The sequence below is a fragment of the Vipera ursinii genome, assembly GCF_947247035.1.
Source record: "Vipera ursinii genome assembly, chromosome: 2".
NCBI lineage: Eukaryota > Metazoa > Chordata > Lepidosauria > Squamata > Viperidae > Vipera > Vipera ursinii.
Window position 1 is genome coordinate 235,104,406 of NC_139513.1, and position 24,922 is coordinate 235,129,327.

Consider the following 24,922-nt stretch of genomic DNA (forward strand, 5'->3'; position numbering starts at 1 on the left):
TATAAAATTGCTTTAGATTTCTTGGACTGGAGGTAGCCCAGGTTTATTGTAAATATATAGTAGTCACATTGTCTGAGCTTTAGGAAGTATATTAATAAGGGTTTATGTAGACATTTTTCCCCACACCACAAGACTTTCTGAGGGCAGTTGCTGCTGGGTATACCTGGATCGTGTTATGAGGTGTACATTATATTTTTAAAAAAAAAAAAGAACAGAAAGACACTCCAAGAACCACTATAGTAGCACCCCCATATGTAAGAAAAATATCCATTCAAATACACCATCAGACTACTCCAACCACTAGGCATTATAGTTGCTTGCAAACCTACAAAAATTCTATAAATAATTTTGGTAAACCCAAAGCCTGCACACATCACATGACAGAACTAACAGTGTCTACAAAACTAACAGCTGGGGCTGCAACTTGTATTATATAGGACAAACAGAACATCAATATCAAGGGACTGAGCAATATTTAATTTCAGTAAAGGACACAGATTACAAATACTTGCCAGCCATCTATAGGCTCTCAGTGCAAATCTTAGGTTTAATTACAGAACACAGAAATAAGAGATCACAGAAACAGCAAGAGTGCCAGACTACTTTTAGGAGCCTATGTTCAAATAAATGAGCCATCAACAGATCAATGGAGCCAGATACGATCTACCACTCAGCAGACCTACAAGAAACATCAATCAAAATAGAGATACTTTTGCATCCACCAATTACCTGACTCAGAAAATTTCCAGTTTTCCCCACCCACCTCAAGCTCACAGACTATAAATATTGTAAGACAACCCCACTTAGAATTATTAGAATTATTATACATGGGACAAAACATCTGCATAAAATCTAATCCACACCTCACTACTGCTCTATTGAAATCTGGAGAACCCAAATACTAAGTCCCAAAAGTGGGTTATTGTTGTTGTTGTTGGGTTTTTTTGCAAACAAAGTGCAGTGCTTTTTCCAAGAGTCAACTGGACTTTCTTTGTTTTTCCTTGAAGATGTTTTGCTTCTCATCCAAGAAGCTTCTTCAGAACTGAAGAAAGGCTATCAGAAGCAAAACATCTTCAAGGAAAAACAAAGTCCAGTTGACTCTTTAAAAAACCCATTTTGGGACAATCATGACCTGGATGACTGAGAATCTCCATAGCCAAATACTAAATATATGTGAAGTTCCTTACAACAATATGTGACAGTTGTTAAAAAGATATGGGTCCAATGTGCCAACACTGCTCTCTTTGAAGAAGAACACTGATCACTTTGTGTATCCAGTCTGTCACACCCTCACCAGCCCCCTTAAGGAGCCAAAAGGATCAAGCCCAAGGCATAATTCCTGCTTTCCTCAAGGCCCTTATTTCATTCACCCAAGTATCACAATGGAGCAGACCATGAAAAGTCAAAACTTTGATAAATTTGAGCAATTTTATCAGCAAAATGCTGTGCTAATTGGTCACAGCAGTAGGTGGTAGATCTGCTTGTTTCCACCTCCAAGGAAGAAATTGGTGTGCTTTGCCACCCTGATCACCAAAATATAAGCTCAAATTAGTGCTCATGCTGAGCTTAATCAGATAATTTGTCAACTTTTATCGCTAGCATCCCAATAATGATATCAAGCTGGAAGAAGCGACTCTTTTCCCCTGGAAGGGTCAACTCAATGTCTCCCATTATATCTCCCTGATGCTCCACCACCAGATATATTCACTTCCCCTGTGCTGGCAAGACCAAAGCTCAGCAGCATTGACTCAAATGTCAGATATAATTGACTTCCAAAATTACAGCTTATAAAATTCACACACCCAGGGAGCCAGCAATATGGCAACTCTACTGAACTGGTGATCAGCAAGTCACCCACTCAACACACCAAGCATCCAACAGGAGCACCTTGTAGTAGCATATACCATCTGGTTGATGATTCTTGCTTGTTTTTTCATCCTTTCAAAGCACTTCTACTTCCTACTTATAGGAAGGCATGCTACTGTGGTCTCAAATAAGAAGCCTAATAATAAAGAAAAACCATGGTAGAGTCAAAACAGTTTTTAAACTATTTCAGTTATGATAAAAGAAAGACCACTACAAGTGAGGCAAAGCCAAGTCTTAAGAGCTTTTCAAAACACCAGGAAATATGGATCAATATTGTTCCATGTGGTCAAGGTTTAATAATGTATTTAAAAATTAGGTTGAATGACAATATTTTAAGTAATACACCTTTTTGTTTTTCCCTTCTCTTTGCTTTTCCCTCTTTTTTACTTTTTACATATTAAAGCAATAGAATGAAAATTTAAATGCTCAAGAAAGTTTCACACTCAAAGAGATATGTCAGAGATCATTTCAGTTTGCAGAATGATGCAATACTTTGTCTGAATCAAGCAATAGTGGATGGCATAGATTAAGGGTTAATCCATATTGTCTGCTTCATTCAGCATGTAACACTTCAGATGAACAGGAATAGATAATGTCTACTTATTCTGATCAAACATTCTCTACCCTAGGTTTTTTTTTTTCATCAAAAGTGAATTTTCCCCCTCTCTGCTGAAAAAAAGGGCTTCAATCTGATCTGCCTGCTACACTTTATTTTGCATACACACATGGCTATTAATTAGAATGTGTGCTCTGATGGACCCTCAGTCATCAGTCTCTGTCTTCAACAGCCATCTGGGCTGCTGGACAGTTAACAATGAGAGGTCAAAACATTGGCCATTTTTATTTTTTATTTTTATTTCATCTGAGAGAATTGACTCGAATTCTGCCAGTTTTCCCTTTTAGTCCCAGGGACAGGAAAACTTGTAAAACTCTTTTCCCTCCTACTAGTCCTCAAGACATTTGCTTTGTTGCTGTCACTTGGTCATCTCTGTGATCAAAGTCAAGGAAGGAGTTAAAATATGGAAATAGAATTTTTAGGCTGGGTTACACATAGGAGATACAGAGCTGTGGACTGTGGTGCAGAAAGCCAACATCACTTCACCATGCTTCTGAGTAAACAACATAGGTTTTGATTGCACTTACGTATTCTATGTTCTCTTCTATCTATCTATCTATCTATCTATCTATCTATCTATCTATCTATCTATCTATCATCTATCTATCTATCTATCTATCTATCTATCTATCTATCTATCTATCATCTATCATCTATATCTATGAATACTAATTTTTAGGCTGACCATATTTTGCTTTTATTCTGGTGCTAAACAGTCTTGTGATCATTTAAATATAAATATATACTACAAATAGAAAAATAACTGTAATGGCAAATGAACTTCAATAATAAGCCCATATTGGCTTCCGGTTCATGCACACGGCACTTCCGGATGTGCAGAGACAGTCTGTCTCCGCTGTCTGTTTCTTTCTTGCTCGGAGGACCCTGAAAAGGGTCAAAAATCTCCCTGGAGGGGCGATCACCATGAGGAGGACTTCCCTGCAATCACGGAAGGGTGGCAGCCCTCCGCTGGAATCCGGGATCATCTCCTTTTGGCCCAAAGAAGAGACCACCCATAAAGATGGCTGATCACTAAGCCGCTCCCTACCGAAAGCCAAAAATACCACCTAGCACTACGAAGCAATCTGGAGGACCTGGGTGAGCTTTTACCTTTCCTATTCCCTTAAGAAGATTTCCTGAAAATCTCCTTCTCCACTTTTTGAGAAAATGGTGAATATTTACTTTGAGAACAAAGCTTAAAGCCTCAAAGTTACTAAAGAAATTCAACTAATGCAGCAAAAAAATCTAAGCAATTGCAGATGTTTTTACTAAAAAGCTTCCATTTGTTGCTGGGAAGTCACTATCCTATTTTCCTATTTTTTCTTTAAACTGGGAACTAAAGAAAAAAATTGGACTAATTCTACAAAAGTTCTATAATAATTTGGAAAAATAAAAATAAAAAATAAAACAAAACTTCTTGCATTGCATCTTATATGTTATTGATGACATCTTGTGGCAAAACCCGGTACAGCATGTAAATTTCCTCTTTTTGTTGTGAAAGCTGTCTGAATAACAGAGCTGTCCATAAAGATAAGTGTGGGAACACCTGGCACTGACTACAATCCTTCAGGAGGTGGAAAATTCTTGACTATTATTAAAACAGCCTCCATGGAAGATTTAAAAGTAAATAACAATGAAATGGATGATTACATCCCGCCACTTGATTATAAACTGATTCTGGACACGATTTTGGCAATGACAGAACAAATTAAAGCCAAGCTGTATGAAAAATCTGACAATTTAAAGCCACTAAATCAAACTCTAACCTTAAATGAGGAAAAGATAACCCAAAACCAAATAGCAGAAGTGGAAACTGATATTAAAACAGGAGATTTTATAGAACAACAAAAGCAACCTACAGAAAACCTTAAAGTCCAAACCTTAATAGTAAGTACAAAACTTTCAAGCCAAAAAGTAACAGCACCTGAAGAAAGCAACACCAAGAGTGAAGACACTAAAGGCCTTCAAATACAATATATTGAGAAGTCAATTAATCAAATGACAAACACAATTCCAGCTACTACTTTCTACCTAACCCAGATAGAACTGGAAGAACAAAAAGATTTGACTGATTTAATGACAATTATATTATCAACCACCAAAAATTGAACTACTAAAGCAAGAATACAATGATTACAAAGGGGACATGTTTCTAGCAAAACTGACATTTGGATACATTCCCTGGACTCAAATAAGAGGTAAAGGAAGAAAGGAAGATACATTTGAGAATTTAAAGATACCAAGATCAAAGTATGATTGGCACAAGAAGAAGGCAAGAGTTAGACTCAAAAGACTGAATTTGTTTCTTTTTTGGGATTCCTAAAGATAGACTATAAAAATATCTCTCTATGGATTAAGGGGAATCCCTAAAAAATAAAAAAAATAAAAATTACTGATTCTATATTTAGCTTTTAGATTTGTAAAGGAAATATAACTTTGAACTATATTATTTAATTTAGAATGATATACCAAAAGATAATATTTTAATAATTGATGTACACTTAAGATGCCTTATAGAATATTCAGTGGCTATTTTTGAACTATAGTATAGAATTTAGAATTTTATATATAAAAGATAGCATTTTAATAATTGTTGAATGGTTAAGGCAAAAATATATATTTCTAATAATTGGTGATTTGCTAAGATGAAAATTAGACTTTAATGGTAAAATTTATGAAAGTTTTGTAATGGACAATATAGGTTTTGTAGGCAAAAGAATTATCCTTTAAGGAAATAGGGAATTGTGGGTCACCCAAAATTAACCATATATATATATAATATCACTAAGGGAATTAGAAAGGGCATTTCTGTTGATGTAACCTGAATTATTTACAAATGACTATTTTTTTGTTTTAATTACCCAACCACCATGTTGTTTCACAAATATATGCATATGTAAATATTAAAAATCAATAAAACTTGTATACACAAAAAAATATAATAATAAGCCCATATTCATTTACACTGAAAGACAGGCAAAAAAGCAGGCATACAGGAATAAAAACTTCCTGCTGGCTTCCCCACTGACTTGGTTTGTGGGAAGCTGGCAGGAAGCATCTCAAATCATGTTCATCAGATCATAGGGATGCTTCTACAGCTGCAACTTTACAAATAAAACTGGTCTAAATCTGAATTTCACAGGACTAATGGGATTCTGATTTTTTTTTTACCCATTCCTTAAGTTGGCAGATTTTAGGTAAATGTGGTAAACTTTGGGCTAATTTGAGGATAAACACAATTAGTTTTAGTAGTATCTAGATTAAATATTTACATTACATTAGATATAAATTTAATATTTTATAAGTTGGTAGAGATAAATTTCTAATTAGTAAACATTGTGACCAATAGGAATTAGACATATAATTTAGGAATTTATTTGATCTCATTTCAAAGCAACTTTAGATTAGAAGTTCAGCACAAATAGTTTAGGTTCTTCTTAAAAGTAGTACAAATCTCTTCCATTTCATGTATCACTGAAGCAGAACTGCATCTTCCCCATGGTATAAGAAACAAGAGCTCCAGATGTGCAGATGACTTGCACATGTTTCCATGGGGAGACACTTGAGTTCCACTTCAGACATTACAACAGAAGCATCAGAGAGTGGGAAATACAACAAACCCACATAAAAAACCCATGCCTTTTTAATGCCAATTTACATTTAATATAAAGGAAAAATACACTGCCATCAAACACTTCAAAATGTGATTGGGGAGCAGTGGATCCTGAATCACATCCCAAGTCACGTTGGCTCTCATTTCAAGAAAACATTTTCCAGGATTAGAGCTGTTTGAAGACTTTTATTATTATTATTGTGACATACTGCCATCTGCCATAAGACAAGGGGCTAATCAGTCTGTCTTTTGGAAGAATCCATTTCATCAGTATGCGTGAATGAAGATCTACTACCACCAGCTGGAGGAAGAAGTACTTGAGGATAACTTCCTATCTGATGAACCTTTTATAGATTAAAAGGCCTAATGTGTTGGATTCAATTCACCCTTCATATAATGAATCCCCTTCATAGTTGTAGAAAAATGAAGAAAAGGGAAGAGATATGCATAGACTTCATGTCCTGTTTTGTTCATTCTGCACTCAGACCTCTGTCCAAATAGCTGCCAACCAAAGGCAACTATTCTTTCCCTAGATAGTGAGTGGATACTGAGAAGAGGATAAGAAAAACATAAGGTTTTCAAATAAACTCATTATTTCCCTCTGCTCAGTTGAAAAAGTTGAGTGCAAAATTTTACTCTATTTTTATTTACAGCTTGATTTGTTAAGGATTAAACGAGTCTCAGTCCATCTTTCATTTGCACTCCTGAAAATATATCTCTACCAACTTAGATCTCTTGGAAGTAATTGGAAATAAAGGGTAGGGGGATATTAATAATAGATGGTGCTATATGTGAATAGATGTTCAACTGGAATATTAATTGCCCCTGTTGCTACAATATGGACTATTTGCACTTTCCTAGTGGTTTTCAAGAGCAGCTTCATATAGTGTGCATTTCAAAAACCCATAAATGAAGTGAGCAAACCATGGGTGACAATCCAAATAGATTCCAGGTAGGGCTTTGATATAATGACATTATATTTGCAAAGTAAGCCATGGGGGAAAAATGGTTCTCTTATTACTATATATACTTGTGAATGTGCTAAAATGCACCCAAAATATTGAGTTCAGCCAATCTGTGGATACATCCATGAGTAGATATGGTAGTCCTTTTTAAAAAGTCTCATATGTCTCATATATACATGGATATACAGTAAGCTCATTTACAGAGAAGCTGACTCTTGAATTTTTTATCAAAAATGCTGTGAAAAATGGATAAGCCATAGATGAGCCCAACTATGAAAATTAAAACACAAGACATTTTTGAAGGTCGGCTTATCCATGGGTGGCATATTTTTCATGGTATTTTGGTGTCAGCTTATCCGCAGTTAAAATTATATGCAAGTACTTATGGTAAGCTTCAAGAACATCTGGGAGTTCTATTTGTTTATTAAGAAGTAATGATTCTATGCTTTAGTGAGAATGTATAAATTGAGTTTCAGATATTAACATTTAGTGTTACTAGGAAAAATAAATGTGGGATATGTTCCAGAAAACACTCCTTTTTGTTGTTGTTGTTGTTGTTGAACCAACAGGCTGCAATATCATTTATTCATAATTATCCAGTGGTTTCCATCCTTTTTTAAATAAACATTTTAAAAATGAAAAAAAAATCAAATGACAAAATGATTTCCCTGAGCATAGGATCTGCAATTACTTTATAATACATTGAAATAAAGACACATGGTAAGGAAAATAGAAAGTATTGGACCTCAAAAATCATTTGAAATAAATATGACTTGTAAGAAATACAAACCTGCTTCAGTGCAAATCAAAATCTATAACAACTCAGAACTCAACTAATATTTGCAGTTTTCTATGGTTATTTTTTTTCTTTATTGCACAGGATTCATTCATTCATTCGCTTGAATCACTCACTCTAAATTCTTCTGAGTTTTGCTAATTAGATTCTCCTTCCTTACCATCACTTATGCCCTCCAAAAGTCATTTGTAGAGTCTCACATTAGCACAGAAAGAACAAGAGAAAAAGGGGATCAGCTTCAAATCTGTTTTCTATTGGATTACAGGAAAATAATTTCTGATATCACTTGATGAATACTAAGCAGATAAAAATCATTAATATGCTAATTCTCTCTCTGCCTTTCTCAGTCATCTTTGTAGTAGATTTATATAGCAAATGGATTATAATAATATACACGTCTTCTCTGACAAATGTATAATTTGTGTTCAGTACATCTAATTGCAAGGCATGTGTGATTATGATTGCATACTTAGGCCATAATCCTGTATTTTCTTACACTATGCTTTCCCATTAGAAATAAACTTCATGGATCTAAATGAGATCAATTGCTTATTTCACAACCTTCCTTTCTAGTACCTCTTGGAAACCCCTTCCTGATTGGATCTGGCTAGCTACAATAGGTGCTAGTTTTTTCTGGTTATACAATTCCCATAAACCTTTCTGCTAAAGGTACTAAATCTCAGGATACATCTGAAATTATGTTATTGCTGTTCTGGATCATATTTGATGGTTGTGAAGTCCTGCAATGTGCTGCTGCTGCTTTTCTGTTGAACATCTTTCCATCATTTTGGAGCATCCTTCAATGCTTACAAAACCAACAATGGAAAAGGCCCTTTCTAATATATTTTCTCTAAAGTTTAATTATAAGATGAGAAGCCAGGAAGATTGCAGCCCAGTGGAGAGGTGATTATCTATTTTCTCACATCTATTTTGCCATTTTATATCTAGGTTAAGGAAATGATCCCCATGCTTTATTCTTGAGAATTTCACTTTTTTCTCATCTTACTGAATGGTAATCATAGGTAATTAGAACAGCCATTAAAAAAAACCTCTGAATGTTTATTTATTAAGGACAGTTTTACAACACTATTTTAATCGATTCAATCAATCAATCGATTGGAATAGAGCTGGGAGAGACCTTGGATGTCTTCTGAGCAGGAGACCCTATACTATTTCAGAGAATTAACTGTCCAGTCTTTTCTTTAAAACCTCCAGTGATTTAAAGTCAAAATTTGATTTGGTGGCTTTAAGTTGTCAGATTTTTCTTGCAATTTGGCTTTAATTTGCTCTGTCATTGCCAAAATCGTGTCCAGTATCCTATTGCAATTAGATAAAATTTAAAAACAGGATATTGATATGTATTACTGAAAATATATTTTAAGTTTTGTTGATTGACTAGGTTACAACTATAAATATACTAACTTGCCTATTTTGACTATGTAATAACTAAGGGAAGTAGAGAGGGCATCTCTGTTGATGTAACCTGAACTATTTACAACTGGCTATTTCTTATTTTAACTACCCAACCACCATATTATTTCACAAATACATGTATATGTAAATATTAAAAAAAATCAATAAAACTTGTTTAAAAAAAACAAACAAACCTCCAGTGATGAGGCACCCACAACTTCTGAGGGCAAGCTATTCCACTGGTTAATTGTTCTCACTGTTAGGAAGTTTCTCCTTAATTCCAGGTCATTTCTCTCCTTGATTAGTGTCCATCCATTGTTTCTTGTCCTGCCCTCTAGTGCTTTGAAAAATAAGTTGACACCCTCCTCTTTGTGACAACCTCTACTGCTATCATGTCCCCCCTGGTCCTTCTTTTCTCTACATTAGCCAAACCCAAATCCTGCAACAGTTCTTCATATTTTAATCTCCAGGCCTTTAATCCTTTAGTTGCTCTTATTTGCACTTATTTTCAAACTCTCAACATCGTTTTTGTAATATGCAGTATTCCAGGTGTGGCTTTACTAAGGCTTTATAAAGTGGTATTAATATTTCATGTGATTTTGATACTATGCCTCTGTTTATACAACCAAAGATTGTATGAGGGTTTTTTGGCTGCTGCAGCATATTGCTGCCTCATATTTTAAGTGATTGTCCACTAGACCCCAAACTTCCTCTCACAGTTACTGTTTTTGAGCCAGGTTTTTGCCTAACCTGTACTTGTACCATTGTTGTTTTTTTTAAATCCCATTTATATCCCGCCCTTCTCCGGAGACTCAGGGTGGCTTACAATCTAAGAAGCACAAATCAATGTGCTTAGCAATAGCCTTCATTCTATGTATATGCCTGCTTATTAGGGCTTTCAGCACCCCCCCCAAGCGGCATTTTTACAAAGTCAGCTTATTGCCCCCAACAATCTGGGTCCTCATTTTACCTACCTCAGACGGATGGAAGGCTGAGTCAACCTTGAGCCTGGTGGGATTCAAACCTGCACTAATTGCAGGCAGCTGGTGTTACTTAAGGAGGCCCACTGCTCCACCAAGGCTCCTGTAAGTGTAAAGCCTTGCTTTTCTCCATATTAAACTTCATTTTGTTAGATAGGGTCCATTTTTCAAGTTTTTCAAGTTCTTTTTGGATTCTGAGCTTATCTTCTGGGTGTTGGTTCTTCATGGGAATTCATAGACTTTAAAAGAATGACTCTCAATTAAACTAGTCCATCATCAGCAATATGTTGAATCTGATGTAGAGTGCTAAAGTTGCAAGTATCTTATTTTCCCCAAAACTATAACTCAAATTAAGAACAACACACAGGGTCTAATTTTAGGATGGATTGTAAACAGATTGATACCACCTGAAAATATTATTGAGGGATATTAAACTTGTGTAGCGAGGCATAATGCCAATCCTAGATTATCTGCAGGATATCAAATGGAAGATACAGAAGATCCATCCCCCATAAGCACAGAGACAATTGGTTTAGGATTTTCAGAAATAGGAGACAGCAATTGAAGAACAGTGAAAATAAATGTCACAGTAAAGATAGAAGTAACATGATTTGACTCCTTCATTCCAGACTACTGTAATAAATACAGAGCTATCACTTGTGTTCACTAGAACTGCAAGGAAATGATCATTCTTGTTGCATATTTTGTAAAAGACGATGAAATTGATCAGTATGCAATATGCATAATGCCAAGGTCACAGGCCTTAAGGCAAACTATGGTAAATGTTGAAATGAAATAAAATTACTTTCCTCCATTAATTAAAGTGCTGCTAATTACTATGCAAAATTGAAACAAAGCAGAACTAAGCCATGTCTAAAAGATATTTGGCCAAACTGTACTGTTAGCTTTGAATGACATATACTTAAAAAATGTCAGATCATTTTGGGATTCCCATAATCTAAGTTACAAATTGAATGTTTAAGAAAAACATGAGCCTAGAATGTAATCTTATACAAATCATGGTACTTTCAGTATATTCTACATCAGGGGTGTCAAACTGCTGGCCTGCAGGCTAGACGCGTCATCCGGAAGCCGCGCCCACCCCATTGCCTGCAATGGCAAAATCATCCTGATACGTTGTGCGACGTCACGTGACATCGCAAGTTTGACATGTCTGTGCTACATGATACAGCATTGTTTCCCAGAGGAAAATGTCTCTTTATTTATTTATTAATTTCAAATGCTGCCCATCTCATTATTGAAGTATTTCTTTGTGGATAACAAAATGATAAAAAGTGAAATATAAAAACAATTAAAATTAACAAGTATTAAATACAAACAAAACTCTGTTATTTAATTTGGAAGGATATACCAAAATATATTTTTCTAATAATTGGTGAATTATTTACATGATAAATAGAATTTACTTGTAAAAATAAGAATGCATTGAAATGAATAATGTAAGTTTTGTAGACAGGATAAATACTTTTTACTGAAATAGGGAAATGTGGGTTGCCTGAAATTTAAGTTTTTTCTTTCTTTTTATTTTATTTTCTTTATATATCATGGGCTATTCCAGGATATTCTATTGCAGTTAGGTAAAAATTAAAACAAAACAAAACAGGATATGGATATGTATAAGTGAAAATATATTAAAAATTCTTCTAATTGATTATGTCACAATTAGAAATGTATTAATTCAATGTATTAATTTGATTATGTCAAAACTAAGGGAATCGGAGAGGGAATCTTTGTTGACGCAACTTGAGCGAATTACAAATAATTTGTTATTTGCAATTGTTTACTTTTGTACCCAACCACTGTGCTGCTTCACAAATATCTGAATGTAAAATTTTAAAAATTAATAAAAACTTGTCCAAAAAAAATATCTAAGAGGTCATGCAGCACAGGAATGGGACCATCCCCCATAAATAGCTTCCCTATCAGGATTCTAGGCCAACTGGCAGAGCCAGGTTTTAAGACTCTTCCATAAGGCCAAAAAGGTGGGAGTCCTATTCATTGTTATTTAATCTTTCCAAACTTGTGGGTGTGCTCAGCAGACTATCACAGATTCTAACGATGGTCTCCCACACCTATGGTTGATAGTACTCATGTCCCAATGTAATACACTTCAAAGTACTTTTTCACTAACATACCAACAAAATAGTAGATGCACAAGCAGATACTAGTAATCCGAGAAGTTGGAATTCAGCATGCCAGAGAAGAGGGATGGTCAGTTTATGAAGGCTGAAATCCTACTCATCTATCACTATAGACCTTGCTCAGTACGAATGAGTTGGTATTCAGCAGTGTATTAATGGCAACATGTTTGCCATATTTGCCTCAAAAATATATATAACTAGAAATTAGAACTCAGACTTTTTCTGTGTCAAAATATCATTTATTAAATAGATATTGGATTCATTGGTACTTATATCATGTAAGGATTATCCATGGTTCTACCCATTTTCTGGTTTATACCTGAAAAAAAATATTATGGCAATGCTTGACAACAATGGTTTAAGACAAGGGTGTCAAATTCAATTTCATTGAGGGCTGCATCAGCATTGCAGTTGCCGTTAGGGGACTGGGTGGGTATGGCCAGGGTGGGCGTGGCCTACTGGGTGGACATGGCTAGAGTGCATATGGCCTACTGGGTGGGCGTGGTCAACTCTACATCGTTCACATCAAGGGTGCCTATGGGGGCCTGGGCAGGAGTGGGACAGATCTGAGGGTGTCTGGCAGAAGGAGGGTCTCTGGGCCAGGGCCAAGGCAACGGGGGCCGTTCCCTCACTGTTTCCAGGATGGCTTTGTGGGCCACATGAAACCACTTCATGGGCCGGATCTGGCCCCCAGGCCTTGTGTTTGACATGTCTGGTTTAAGATAATGAGCTAAGATCAGCAAGAGTTTTAAACTTGTGAGGATTAAGATTTAAACCTTTCCTTTGCCCAGCAATGAGAAATTCATGCCACCTCAGATATTGCTCAAAAATAGCTTTCAACATGCTGACTATGTTACACAGCATGATCTGGAAGGCTACAATTTCTCCAGCCTTGGACGTCAGAATGTTCTGAAGCCATCAACTTCTTTTGATGAGTTTATCACTGACAGTTCAGAGATCCTTTAAAGGTGTGCTTGTAAACACAATTATGAAGAATGACCCAGTTTTTCTAAAATACCAGCAGCAACTGCAAAGAGGAGAAAGCATAGCAACTGAAAGCCTAGTTAAGATTCTGAGCTGTCAGATTAGAAATTTGTAACTACTTTTTTGCTAATTGATGACAGAGGAAAATTCCCAGGCACAAGTCCTCACAGCTCAGGGATCTGCTTTTTGGAGATAAACAGCAAGCTCATTATACAGTATAAGAAGGAAGGAATTCTCACATCAATGAGTACAACTGGGAAAAACAGACTATGAATTCAACTCTCTTTATACTGCTGTTTGGGGTACTGAGAGAATTTATGTGAAATGCCAATATCAACATATCTATTGATATTATTTTACTACTTCTCAGAGATAAATGGTTTCATCTATAGTAAAATATAGATATAAATTACTTCTAAAGGAGATCTCCTCAGGCACCGACTGTAGCTTAATACGTGGACAGCTTTAAACTGGGATGAAAACCAGATACACAGATACCTTTTTGTTTGCTGCTTGATCCTTGAGCTCCATGCATTCAGCCAGAGGTTTTCAGTAGTATTTCTGTTTCTTTAACTTGAGGGCAGTTCTCTAAATATTTTAAGATGTCCAGCAAAATGGGCAACAGTTTTCAGATGCTAGGCACCCTGCAATTTTGGTGGAAAACCCCCCCCTCCAGCAATAATGTCATTTAAAATGGGTAAAATCTCACAAGATAAGTACTTTAAGAGATTACAACATTGGCCAGTTTTGCTATGCCCAGTTGGAAGCTCCCAGTGTGTCAGTCAGTGTCTGAAAAAGACTCACCTCTGCCCTCTAATCTATTTAGTACAATACTCTGGCTCACAATGGTCCTTCAGGCCTTCATAGAGGTTTCTGTCTCAGATTAAAAATGCTACATCAAGATTTGCAGTAATTACTAGAGGAAAGCTATTATTAGTGAGTTTCAATTATGTTTCAGAATACAAAGATTCAAAGAGAATATTAGTAAATATTTGGGTGCGGGAAGTATAAGAAATATCTTGCATGTCTATGAAGATTCTCAGTCACTGAGGTCATGGTTATCCCAAAGGTGTTTTTTTACAAAAGTTAACTGGACTTCCTTTGTTTTTCCTTCAAGATGTTTTGCTTCTCATCCAAGAAGCTTCTTCAGTTCTGATAGCCTTTCTTTGAGCAAAAGGTCCAGTTTGTCAAAGGACAAAGAAAGTCCAGTAGACTCTTGAAAAAAGCACCTTTGGAACATATTTGCATATTGTAATTATTCCTATGGTACAATGATAAATTATCAGCAAAATCATGATTAAATGAGCAGGAAAGTAAATCCCTGTAGAGTCATTTCCCATATAGCTTTGGATCGCAACCTTTAAGCTTATTTCCAAAATAGGCAATATTGTCTATTTCACTGACCTTGCCATTCATCAAGAGGTGGATTTGATTTCCAATATTCTTTATCAGTTTGGCAGCTATGCAACTGTGGCCAGGAAAAAAAATATGTTTGATCTGTGAACTTTTAAATCCTGTAAAGCATCTGGTTCCATAAACTCTGGAAGAAGGTAGATTCAGATTCATATTGTAGCCTTTGTTATTAAAATTGTAATTCCTTAACAGAAACTACTTTCCCCAATTATAAGTGATAACAGTCTTTATTCCATTATAAAATGAATGCACAACTTCCGTGTTTCTGTGTAGAAGACAATGTTTGAAAAACGAGCCATGTAAACTTTTTTGCAGTTACTAAAATTGTTAGATTTTTCTAAAAATACAGAATTAGTCATATTGTTCAGGCTTACTTGCTACTGCATTTAAAAAAAAAAATAATTATAGAGCAAAGTAACCAGTTGCAGAAATAGTATCTGAGATCAGGGTAGTTAGTTACATTCTTTATAATGAAAATGTAAACTTTCCCCTCAAGTTTTAGCCTTTCTCTTTAAGCTACCTTTGTAAGAATAGCAGCTTTTACAGGTACTAATAAAACATTCCTATTGAAGTGGGGGGATTCCATTTCAGTGATAGATGGTTTAGGTATCCCTCACTCATATTTATTATCAATTATTCTTTTCTCCTCTCTACTCCGCATAACATTAGTTGACTTGAATATGAAAAGAAATTCTATTAAAACCTCCATGGAAAGAAGATGCTTTGAAAAAACTAAAATCAGATTTTATCCTGCCTTATTCTTAACAACTTTTTTCCCTTACTCTAGTAGATATTTCCATTGCTATTCAAAATGAACTTTTTCAGTTAACTTACTTCTGTGAGTAGATGTCTCTCTGAAAGAGGAAAGCCCACACTAATTTATAATCCTTAGTAGCTCTACTTGGAGATCTAAATTCCTATGAATAAATCTGTAAGCAAAAGAATGGATATAATGAATAAAATAATCTTTTTTTAAAAAAAACAAAACAAAAACATACATGTTAACAGGACTGTGTGTGTGTTTGTGTGTATATGTGTGTATGGATGTATGTGTGTCTGTATATCTGTCTCTCACACACAAACAAACAAACATACTAGATTAGGAAAACACTGTCATATGAATGAACAAACTATCAATATGAGAATGCATAAACAAGGGAAAATGAAGGCCAAATTCATTTGGGAGAATAAAGGAAGTTCTCCTCTTTATAATAATGATACTTTTATCAAAAGCATTTGATACTATTTGATAGCAGCCAGAGATAAGCAAACCTGTTCAATCTGCCTACTAATCAGCAATAACATTCTTCTGTGGTAAGGTAGAAAAGCAGGTAATTGTACAGATTTTCAAAAAGTCAGCCTATCACATCCCCTCCATAGAGTGAAAGGAGTGATGGAAGGACAATGATTTCATCAGGCATCACACTTTCTCTTGTGAGAGTTACTTCTTATATTACTAAAAGGGGCGTCATAATTATCAAAACAGTGATGAGATGTAAAGTGGCTTCTCATCCCAAATCATCACTAAGAATGCAAAGAGCTTTCATAGATGAACAGGAAGAAAAAGCAATACCAGGAGGGTTGTTTCAGATTTCAACAACCTTACAGAGTAAGTGCTTCAAACTAGAAGCACTTACATAGAATTGCATAGAATTGGCCAAGAGTTTTGGCTTCCTAAAACTTCATAGCTGTCTGATTTAAAAACAGACCACTTGCTGGAATGTCAGTGTGGCAAACTCACCTGTCCTTCTAATAAATATGATCAATCTGAGCTATTTGTATTTGCATATATTTAACGATACTCTTCTGGATTTGCATTCCTTGGACAAACTGTTTCCAATTACTTGCAAAGAATCCGACATCTGTCCCTAGGGTCCCTCCTTGGTTTTGAGGGGAGAAAGTGACCCCATGGTTGATGCTGCTTCCCTCCTCAATTTTTGGGATGCCTTATTTTATATAGTGGGTTAAGTCAATAGGCAAGGAGCAACACAGCGTCAAAGCATTTCTTTATTGTCTCCAGAAAAACAGCTGCCTGCTACAGGTAATGGCTGGTACTTATACACATAGGCCTTCTGGTGTTCCTCCAATTACCTTCCTGAATTCTCCTGCCCCAAATATGAATGTTCCCACCAAAACTGTTGGGACTGACCATTAAGTTAGCCCCTGAGGGCTAGCCTCAGCTTGGCAGGAAATGCCTACTTAGCTTCTCCACAATAGGCAAGAGTCCATGGCTTGCATCATTATATTCCAGTACATAACACCTTATATGAAGTTTCAGAACAGGGCTTGCTACCAAGAAGTATGAGTATAGCCACTCATACATTAGTGCTCAACCCAAAGAAAAGTAGAGAAGATAAAAAAAAAATATTGCTCCCATTCTGGCAGTGAGACTCCCAAGATACTACTAGAGCATAACCGCTAATGTTACAGGGCCTTGAATTCCAAGGGATATTAATCTCAACTTTTAAGCCAGTACCACTTGAAAGTGAAAGAATATATGCATTTGGTTTGATCTGAATTTAATCAAATAGAAAAGAAATTATCTTTGGAGAAGCTAAGATGTTTCCTCGAAAAATGTATTTCATCAGTAACCACAGCTGCTTCATCTGAAAACCTTTGCATAATCAAAAGTGTTCTAAAATAAAAAATTACAGAGAACAGTCCCAAATTGTTTCCCGTTTTTCTAAATAATACTTCAGGGGATTATTACATTTATTGTTCCAAACAGTTTAGCATGATAGTGAACTGAGTCTAGGACGATTAACAAAATAAAACCAAGTTGTCAAATGTTTTAAATGGTCCCATTGAAGTTAGTGAAACATAGTAAAGCAGAAAATATATATTAACACTTATATTAACAAAAAGAATCAAATACACACTTAGAATTATTTATTTTTATCTCTAAGTATCTCAGAAAATCAATTAAGGAAAGGTAGTGAAGTCTAGAATTTATTAGAAAGTTTAAATCAATATTGGGTACAAATATTTTCCTTTTTTAATAAAGTCCACGCAAAGAATAACAATTTCATGTTAATAATACCCACATGAATATAAATTACCTTATTTATAACCCATGCAGTGTCCATACAGAATATGACAATGTACTCCTTTTAATTATTTGCAAAATCTGATTCGCATAGCTATTTCAAGCTTCTTTTCCTACATGATAGCAACCAATGGGTATGGGTTCATGCAATCATGCATTCACCTTATTCAGACAGCCATGAATGATCCTGCCCCAAATTACAAAATTCTCAGTGTCACAACCTAAGAACATCTAAAAGTACACAAAACACACAAAATGGAGTAATTCTGTGCTCTGTTGAAACAAGGGGCAAGACAGCTTGAAATTAGCAGGAGAATATTAAAATGATGTTGCCTTCTTGTTAAGGATTATAAAATGGATACTGGGTACGATCGTTTAATAGATTCCCGCATTAAGGAATTGGTTTAAATAATCTCAGATCCTTTTTAACCACCAGCTATAAATTATCTTAAAGTTGTTTAAGAAGTAGCTAGTGTTTGTTATTAAAGCATATGCTGGTTTGGGTCACCTTTTAACAAAGTTTTTTTTTTTTAATTCCATTTATATCCCGCCCTTCTCCGAAGACTCAGGGCGGTTTACAAGCTTAGCAGTGTCTGAGTTTGTGACAAGCCTCATCTTCAGAGAAAACTCCTGTTGAAGGAAGGTTAAAGTGATATTTATTTTTCCCCCTTTATTCTTGCAAAAGTGTTTTGCGACCTTTTGCAACCCTCTGACAAGCAAAGTCAATGGGTAAGCCAGATTCACTTAACAACCAGGTTACTAACTTATCAACTGCAGGGGTTCACTTAACACATTGTGATTAGAAAGGTCATAAAATGGGCCAAAACTACTTAACAAATGTCTCAGATAACAACAAAAATTTTGGTTGTAAGTCAAGGACTACCTGTATAACTTTTGGAAAGGAGATTAGAAGCAGCTTCATTGCTTTCGTTATCCCAAATGTTTCACTAGGGAGAAACTATACATGCAGAAGAAAATAGTCAACAGCTATAGATGTAACTTCCCAATAAAAGCATATTAAAAGATTTGACAATGTCACTCTTATCTACAGGTAGTCTGTTTTGGCCACTAAAAGAGATTAAAATAATTGATTGCTAATCCTTTTATAAGTGTTCATATTCTTCTATCTCTGCAATACCATTTAGTTGCATTTAAGTTTCCGTTGTAATAACTTTAATTTGCTGTTTTATACACTAATTCTTTTAACATTTTGGATCCATTATCCAAATAACAAAAGGTTACTCTGAAGCTTCTTCTGAAAATTGGTTGTAATTTCAATACTTAAATTATGTAATAATAATATCTTATTCAGTTACAAAATTGTTCTATTCAGTGAGTGAATGTACACATCTTTAAGGGGTTTAGACATTACATTATCAGCTATTAATTACCCTCAATAGCTTATATAAGAAATAGTTAGCTTATTCTAGGCCTCGGGGCTGCTGTATTTTGTTCAGAATTTCAAATGAAGATAATTGAAAAATATCACAGTAGTAAATTGTTAAGCTAAATTATTCAATCGTTAAACAGTTGTCTTTAAGGTTATTTTTTAAAATAAATAAATAAATTATATACTAATATACTGCAGTGAATTCAGATTTAGTCATTTGAAACTAATGGGGCAAGATAGTTGTGACAAACTCCGAATTCAATCCAGACTATTTAAAAGTTCCCAACTTTCACACAGACAATTAAAACTGTTACAAAAAAGTCAGAGGGTAAAGTATAACTGAAAATCTTCCAATAAGATGAAACCAATCTGAAGGTTCCTAGAAAGAGCAAGGAGAAAAACAAATGCATACAATATCTCTCAAATCAAATGGTAGAATTCTCAATCATGTTTTTTTACTCCAGCAAGGGATTTTAAAATATATGGTGAACAAACACAGATTAAGAACTACTAAGATGAGTACTGTGTATAACAGAGAAAAAATATCTTGCTATGTTAACGATCATGATATTTAGAATTAGAGATATTGTAAATATTGATAACAATTCAGATTCAAGGAAAAAATAGAATTTTCCTCTTTATTTTTATACAATGTCTATATTATTACTTTTATGTTCTACAATATATTTCCCAAGTACTTTCATGACTTTTTTTCAGCAGTGAATGTTACATGCATCAAGTTTTATGTATTGCTGGGTTGTGTTTAATAATATCTATATTTGTGTCTAAACCTAAAACTGACCACACAGAATCATTATATATATATTCCAGAAATGCACCCAACTGTTCTGTACCAGCCTGCTACCGGCCCTGCAGAAAAGGCAGGGACAACCCCTCCACAAACGGCAAGAAGCTGGAATACGCTTGCCAAATTTATTGCAACAAAAACAAGACACGAACCAAGAAACAGAAGCTTAAAGAAACATGAACCATCCGAGCGGTTGCCTTCAGCAAACCAGCCCTCCCAGACATTCCCCTTATATAGAGTTCAGGGCATGGCTTCTCTCTGCCTCCTTCCGAGAAGCCCCATTGCCTTCCTCTGTTTACTCCTAATTGACTGCCTCCTGCGTCGGGCGTCCTTGAACAGGGCCATCTGTGGGTCATCTTCATCCACACTGTCAGGCTCACACAGCTGGGTCTCCGTGGTGACCAAGTGGGAGGGGCCTGGCTGAGGGCTATCATCAGCAAGATCTTCAAGCCCCTCAGCAAGGTCTTCAACACCCCCCTCCTCCTCTGAGTCGTCCGACCCAACTGCCGAACCCACAGGCTGACCCTGAATCACAACACCAACAGTAATTTTGGTTGACTGAAAAAATGACCATTATATAAACATACCCAAATGCTTTCCTCCTGCCGATATTGTTTCCAGTTCCTTCCACTATCACTAAACATTAGGAGGTAACTGGTTACCCAGTTAGAGCTCCCATATCCACCTTGTGTAGCAACAGCAGTAATTTCAGTCCTTTCACCAAGATCGATTTGGAGCCATTGGTACTTATTTGATACAAGTGGAGTCCAACCACCAGCACCTTTAATGGTAAAAATAAGAAGAGAAAACAAAAAGATGAATCAGTTTACACCAAAAGCATGGAGATGTGAGCAACACCATCAAAACAAAAGTCCATGACATTGTAGCTGAACCATATATAAATTTGTGGAAAATGCATTTCATTCACTTGCACACAAATATGAAAAGGCTAACTGAAAAAGAAATAAAGGCAATAGATTCAATAGCTTGATTCCTTCAGGGGTTGCCAGAAGGAAGAGGGAGTCAAGCTATTCTCCAAAGCATCTGAGGGCAGGATAAGAAGCAATGGATGGAAACTAATCAAGGAGAGAAACAACCAAGAACTAAGGGGAAATTTCCTGACAATTAGAACAACAAATCATTGGAAAAACTTGCCTCCAGAAATTGTGAATGCTCCAACACTGGAAGTTTTTAAGAAGAGACTGGACAGCCATTTGCCTGAAATGGTATAGGGTTTCCTGCCTGAGAAAACCTCCAATGTCTTTTCCAACTCTGTTATTCTGTTATTCATAATAAACAAAAAATGGTATTCTCATTAGGCCAGTAAGAGTGAAAGTATCTGTTATTTTGTTTTTATTCTAACTTTTCTCTGGCGCTCAAGTTGGTGTATAAGGAAGCTCTTTTTAGGTTCAAACTTCATTACAATCATGAACCAGAATCAAATAAAAATATACACAAAGCATGAAATATTATTTTCCTTATGTATACTTGAAAAACTATCAATATATACAGTTTAATCACTTTGTCCTATAACGGTAAGATCATTGGAGGATATTTCCTTGTGGCAAAGTAACAAAATTTGGCAATTAAATAGGTGTCACTGAAATTTGTATCTGCTAACTTACATAAAATTATCTTTTCTATTGGGCACATTTTTTTAAAGCAAACATTTGTGTTGGACTGAAAAACATGTGCCATTGATTCAGTTTCACCTGGCCTATGTATAGTTAACTTCTGTGACAATGGAATGTTATTAAATCTGCCTTCCAGAATTGCTGGGGAGAAAGCATTAAAACAAACTCTAGAGAAGGTCCATCAATATATATTATATGCAAGAGAATATAATTCTTTTGTCAGAATAAATGTTTCAGTTCTCTAAATGGTTGATGCTCTATGACTTACTCTGTTCATTTTTAAGTGGAATATTGGCAATTAATTGTTTCCTTGGCCTTATCTAGCCCAGATATTAACCAGTCTTACTTAATTATCCATACAACAAATTTCCTGAGTGATACTTTGGTATAAGAACATGAACCAATCTACAAGACAGATAGCTACTTAAAACTGAAGAAACATGACAAATTGATTCTATTATTATTATTATTATTATTATTATTATTATTATTATTATTATTATTATTATTATTATTTATTATTATTATTATTATTATTATTATTATTATTATTATTATTATTATTATTATTATTATTATTATTATTATTATTATTAAAACTGATGATATTCTGTCTCCAAGAAGATTCTGTTTTTGAAAATCTTAGCACTATACTTCCAGAATTATATGATGGAATCATTTACATGACAGAATGAGAACAAAGAGGAACTAGTAAGCATTAGAAAACATATTTGTGTAGTATGCAAACAAATAAAAAAACATCCCTAATTCAAGTTCCAGTTTGGTCACTCAGAAGGCAGTATAAATCTTAAGATTTTATTGTGATTTATTACAAGATGTGAAGGATTGCAATCTTAAACACATATATAAAGACACTTAGGATTCTCCTATACTGTAGTGTCTTATTTCTCTTTGATAAAATGCATAGAACCACTCATTTTCTGGCATTTCCCACAAAATGGTCAGGCAGCTGCATAAAATCAGCAAAGAGACTGTGGCTCCTTAAAGATTTTTTCTTCTCTCTCCTTCTCCCTCTCCCTCTCCCTATCCCTCTATGTGTATGGGGGTGGCTTGTGTGCCTGAAAAGCTTTTTATGTTACCAAAAACCTATATACAGTATTTGTATATACCATTTGTGGTGCTGTGTACATTGTATATTTATAAAAAATGTATATTTATAATATACATTTGATAATCTACAAATTAATGCAAAATCCAAAACTGTAGATTATAATTACTGGAAGACTGTAATGTAAAATTCTGGTTGAATGTTTGAAAAAAAAAAAGAAATCTGGATTGACGGCAAAATCAGCTACTCAGAGGTGAGATCAGCTTTGCTAAGAATATTGGAGCAGAAAATAACCATCTATTGCAGATATTTTAATTTGGATTCTTGCATGAATAAGGGCATTGGACAATATGGCATAAACAGTCTCTTATAAGTCCATGATTTTATTAAAAAAATTACAAAATCCATAAGCAGATAGGCTGACGTAATACCAGATGTTTATTCACCTTTCAGAGCAGGCAACCTTTCAGACAATAGTTATGGAATCAGTGATTCCGCTCTACAAAAATTAATAAAAGATGTGTGGATACTTAAATAATTGTTTAGTCAATAAACACAGTCTAAACAATGAATAGCTTTCATATAACAATCAATACACCTCCAAGCCAGATGTTTATAAATGACATGCCCATAATTTACTTCTGAAAGTTGTTTAGCTTCTATAAGTAACTTTCAAAAAATGAAATTACACTATGTAATGTAAATGTTTGTGAGATTTTTATATTATTCTTTCTTTCTGAAGTTAAATTCAGGAATCACAGACTCATTTGCTGTTCCCCCCCCCTCCCCAAACAAACCTATTTTTTAGGTTAAGAATGAAAGAGTGATCTAAAGCTATCATATTGAATCCCATGTCTTTTGCAAGATTAGACAGTAAAAATAAATTTCTACATGGGAAAATATTTTTTTAAAAAAGCTCATTATGTTAATATGAACAATAATAATACCACAGAATAAACAAAAATGAAAAAGACTTAAAGTAGAAGAAAATATACACTGTGGAATTTGGCTTGTCATGTTATACTCACATTTTTTTCCTAATAGTGAGAAAACTTATTTTTATAATTCGAAGAAACATCAGCTCAAATGTTATGATCAGGACTTTTTTTCTCATAGAATGCTCAGAACGGAGTTCAGGCACCTTTTTTGGATGGAACCTTGTAGGGTAGGCAAGGCGGGTTGTATGACGTGTGCGTTCCGGCACCTTTTTCTTTTACAAAAAAAGCACTGGTTATGATTGATTGATTGATCAATTGATTTCAAGGGATTAGTTGCTTTGGCCATTACCTACAGGGTTTAATTATTCCTGCAATAATTGGAAGAAATAGGAAGACACCCTGTTTTCCAATATCTGTCTTTCCAAGGGAAGAATGGGAAGGTAGAGAGTATTATCTATATACGTATGTTATGAATGAGCACATTAGTCAATTATGGTGTGGCTCAGTGTTCATTTTACTTAATACTTAATTTGCAATAATTACTTCCTACATTTGCCATCAGTCAGTTTCTACATCTGATTTTTTGCAAATACATACAAACATTTCTATAATTCTGCATAAGAATTCCTGTACTTTTCCCTCAGTGTTGTAGGTTTTTATAATGTGCACCTTATCATAATGTTTTTGTACACCATGATATATATTTTTTTATCTGCTGATCATTGTTAGAAGTATATTATGAATTTTAGAATATTTAACTAAACTAACCACTTTCCCATCTCTAGAGGACCTGTAAGGAGAACAGAGATATGGCATAATTTTTCAAGGGCCTTTCTCATTTTGTAGTAGAGATTCCTACAAAATGTATGCTTAAATAAATTAGTCAATATTTTGACTCCTAATTAAATTAAAATATCTGCTTGATAATTATTTGCATCAATAATTATTTGATTGGGTGTGGTGGTGATAATTATCTGCATTTATGATTAGATGTGTGTATAATGAGTGTGGTGGTGTTGATTACTTGCTTTTCTTTTTTTTCCTAAATAAATCTCAATAAATAACTCAATAAATTAGACCAAACTTTTTTTTTCAAATATAATTTTAGTTTAGAATTTATTTGCAATAGTAAGGACTAATACAAACTAAACTAAAGAATGGAAAGAAATAATAAAAGGTGCAAGAAAAAAGAGGAAGAAAGAAGAAAAAGAAAATAATAAAGAAAAAAT

At 34.7% G+C, this 24,922-nt stretch overlaps 1 protein-coding gene across 1 annotated transcript in view; it reads right to left on the minus strand.

The window, feature by feature from the left end:
* CNTNAP4 (contactin associated protein family member 4) overlaps nt 1–24,922 on the minus strand; it is a gene marked incomplete at both ends in the record, with an annotated part of 283,127 nt that overhangs the window by 146,653 nt on the left and 111,552 nt on the right. Inside the window, one exon of the mRNA XM_083353791.1 lies at nt 20,640–20,833. Within this exon, the coding sequence (XP_083209917.1) occupies nt 20,640–20,833 (194 nt within the window). The remainder of the gene's footprint in view (nt 1–20,639; nt 20,834–24,922) is intronic.